The sequence below is a fragment of the Lottia gigantea genome (assembly GCF_000327385.1).
Source record: "Lottia gigantea unplaced genomic scaffold LOTGIsca_9, whole genome shotgun sequence".
Taxonomy (NCBI): Eukaryota; Metazoa; Mollusca; class Gastropoda; family Lottiidae; genus Lottia; species Lottia gigantea.
Window position 1 is genome coordinate 599426 of NW_008710950.1, and position 3277 is coordinate 602702.

The 3277-nt window shown below is 32.3% G+C and overlaps 1 protein-coding gene across 1 annotated transcript; it reads right to left on the reverse strand.

The window, feature by feature from the left end:
- Positions 1-254: 254 nt before the first annotated feature.
- On the reverse strand, positions 255-2375 carry LOTGIDRAFT_155679 (hypothetical protein; the record flags this gene model as incomplete). Its single annotated transcript, XM_009068219.1, has 4 exons — positions 255-580; positions 767-895; positions 1274-1315; positions 2342-2375. The coding sequence occupies 4 exons, from the start codon at positions 2373-2375 to the stop codon at positions 255-257; spliced, it is 531 nt and encodes a 176-aa protein (XP_009066467.1).
- Positions 2376-3277: the final 902 nt, after the last annotated feature.

Below are 3277 nucleotides of genomic sequence, written 5' to 3' on the forward strand. Positions count from 1 at the left end.
ATGTCACCATGTTAGTCTATGGAGACAAATTTTACCACGTTTTTTTCTTTGGTGGATTTCATCTAATTTTTTTTTTGCTACGGGCCATCTCGTATGTTGGATTAAAATGTAAACAAAATATTAGAAAGGAAAGAAACGAAATTGAAATTTGTTTGTCCCCGGAAGCCTGACTTTCAACATTTCTTGTGAATGTCTTAAGTAAAGATTTTAGGAAGAAAAATAAAAAGGCATTTCATTTTATTAGATATTCATTTTCATGCTTTAGCAGTTGTTGTGGTTGCAGCTGCAGATGTAGTAGCTTCCTCAGGTGTAGTTGTTTGAGCTGCAGATGATGTCGTTTCAGGCACTGAAGAAGTAATTTCTGCAACAGAGGTAGTGGTTTCAGTTACTGACGTAGTAGTGTCAACAACTGACGTAGTAGTTTCAGCTGCAGTAGTGGCAGTTCCAACAACAGTTGTTGTATCGACCATGGTAGTTGTGGTTTCAGACATTGTAGTGGGTGTTTCTGGGGCGGTTGTTGTAGCCACTACAGTGGTTGTTTCAATATCACTACCACATGTACCACAGAACACACACAAAACTGGATAATATTAACATTATGTTAAAAACATATCACTTTTATAAATTATTCAATTGTATAACAGTCAAAAAGCTCAAAAAGAAAAGTAAACCGTTTTTAGATTTCAATGAATATTAGATTAAAAATTCAATACCTGATATCGGTATATGCAAGGTATAATAAAGAGAAATATATTAATTAACATACATGGATCAGAGCAATATGGTGATATTCCTGATAGTGGTGCGGTTACAGGCGGTCCTGGCGGAGGTTGAGTTGTCGGTGGTGGTACTGCAGGGGGTGGTGGTGTTTTCGGCTCAAAACAAATTGAATTGACTGAAATGTTATAACATATATAGGTGATACTTATATTTATATAAGTAGGATCAGCTAGGTAGGTACCTATAAAGGTCGGACTGGCATCAGTATATAATAGCCTAGCATAGAATCCGAACGGTATGATGATATTACAAAATGAACTATATTGCTGAAGCCTCTAAACGAGCCCGACCGACTTCAACCAATTCGTTAGCTTTCATTATCATGTTTAAAGAAATCCAAACCAAAATGTATTCCAAATTTAAATTATTGTGAAAGGGGATAAACTGGTTGTTTAGACAATTTGGTCACTTTCGTGATAGATGATATTTTTCTACAACCTACCATTGCTAACGTATGAAATTATTTAGATTCTTTTTGAAGAAAAATACTTACATTCGCCATCGACACAATAAGTACCTCGTTTTGCTCGTGTTTCTGAAATTAAAAAACAGTTAAACTTCAGGTTCAATAGTTAGGCCTACTCCTGCTCATTGTTTTTTAAGGTGGACTCAAGACAAAAATCACTTCACTGTCTACATTGAAAATTGTTTTAGTAAAACTTGATAATAATAAGCAACAATTACAAATTTGTTTCATAATACCATCTGTAAGCGAAGGTGTTGTACGGCCTCCTAATAAACAGTCTAAGTCAATTCCTGCTGTTAATTGGTGTTCAAATGCCACCAGAACTAAGATAGCTTGGGTGGTTGAACTGGATGATAGAGGCTATCTATAGTCTAAATCTTATTTTTTGTTGGTTGTACAGCGACACCTGTCGTCATAATCATGACCTTCAAATATATTCGACATGTATTTGGAGAAATGTTTTGCACGATTTGTCGGGCGAAATTTATTATTGAACATTTATATTTGAACATTATTTTGATGGTCCAGTTTTGTGTATGACGTTTTGCATTTGATGATAATAGGTTGAGCTACATTTGTATAATTTGTTGATTTTATTTGAGGATATTTTCAGTATTTTTTTTTTTTTAGGATAGATTCTATCACCTAAATAATTGGAAAACCGAATGTTTATCAATGAATGTTCATTTTCGGTACAAATTATGATTTTTGTATACAAATGTAAATTTTTGATAACAAATGTTGAATTAAGCGTACAAATTAAGAGAAAAGAACTTAGAATTAAGAATTAAGAAAGAGCAATGAAGAAAATTGAACAAAAAGCCGCCTTCCACACTGAAAAAAAATCTTGTGTTGAAACAACACAAGTTAATACACAAGTGATGTGTCTATATTACACAACACAAACTTGTGTTGCTCGGTCTTCAACACAAGTCTTGTGTTAATCAACACAAGACTTGTGTTAAAACTTGTGTGGGAAAAACACACAAACTTGTGTTAGAATTGAACAAACTTGTGTGTTGTATACCCTCTCTTGTGTGTTGTTTTGAAATGCTAACTTGTGTTGATTTATAACACAAGGGTGTGTTAATATACTTGTTGCATACAAATCCTTGTGTTGTCTGTCCATTTTTTAATTCTAGTTCAAAATGGCATAATTCCTTTCCCATGACATACACTTTCTTATGAATATAAATCAGCCACAAATTGAAAATAATACAAAACTCAATTGATTCCACCATACTTTATTAAAACAATAACTTTTTAAAATCTACACTGTTTATGAATAATAAATGCCAGATACTACGGGGTTAATTTATGTCTTGAATATATGTAATCACATAATTCCTTTAAAAATATCTCAAACTGGGAATTTTACTCACTATTTCTATAATGTATCGATGGCTAAGAGCACAAATCGTATAAGTCCTTTTTTCTTGTTTTGAGATATTCGCATTTTAAAGTTTTAAACAATTCGTACCAGCACATATTTAGAGATAGATTCACAATATTTTGATAATACAATGCATATGGCATACTGTTATAGTTTCGCAAACAAAATTTTACTGAAATTGTTTTTTGAGGGGGTGGGGACACTTAATTGGACATATTCTGATTGTGTACTGAATAATTCGTAAAAACTGTGGACTTATCCCATTTTGTCTGCTCTATAACAGTGAATATTTCATGAAATCAAAGAGATTTAGTTTTTCATCTTCACCTAGAATTCAAAAAGGATATAGTTTCTGCTTTCTGCGATCAACAAAATTGCTAAATCTCTATCAGAAACAAAAAAAACAAGACCGAGTAATTCCATTTTTCTTCATTCATTTTATTGTTAACGTTGTAAAAGAGTAGACCATTTTAACAGTCAATTTGCTTATTTTTAAAGGTGATAATAATACTATGAAGTAAATGTAACATTTTTATTGCTTAAAGCACAAAAATTGATTAACAGAACATAATAGAACCAACCGAATTAAACAGTTCATCTCACAATAATTGTAATAGTATTGTCAGTCGGTATCATCA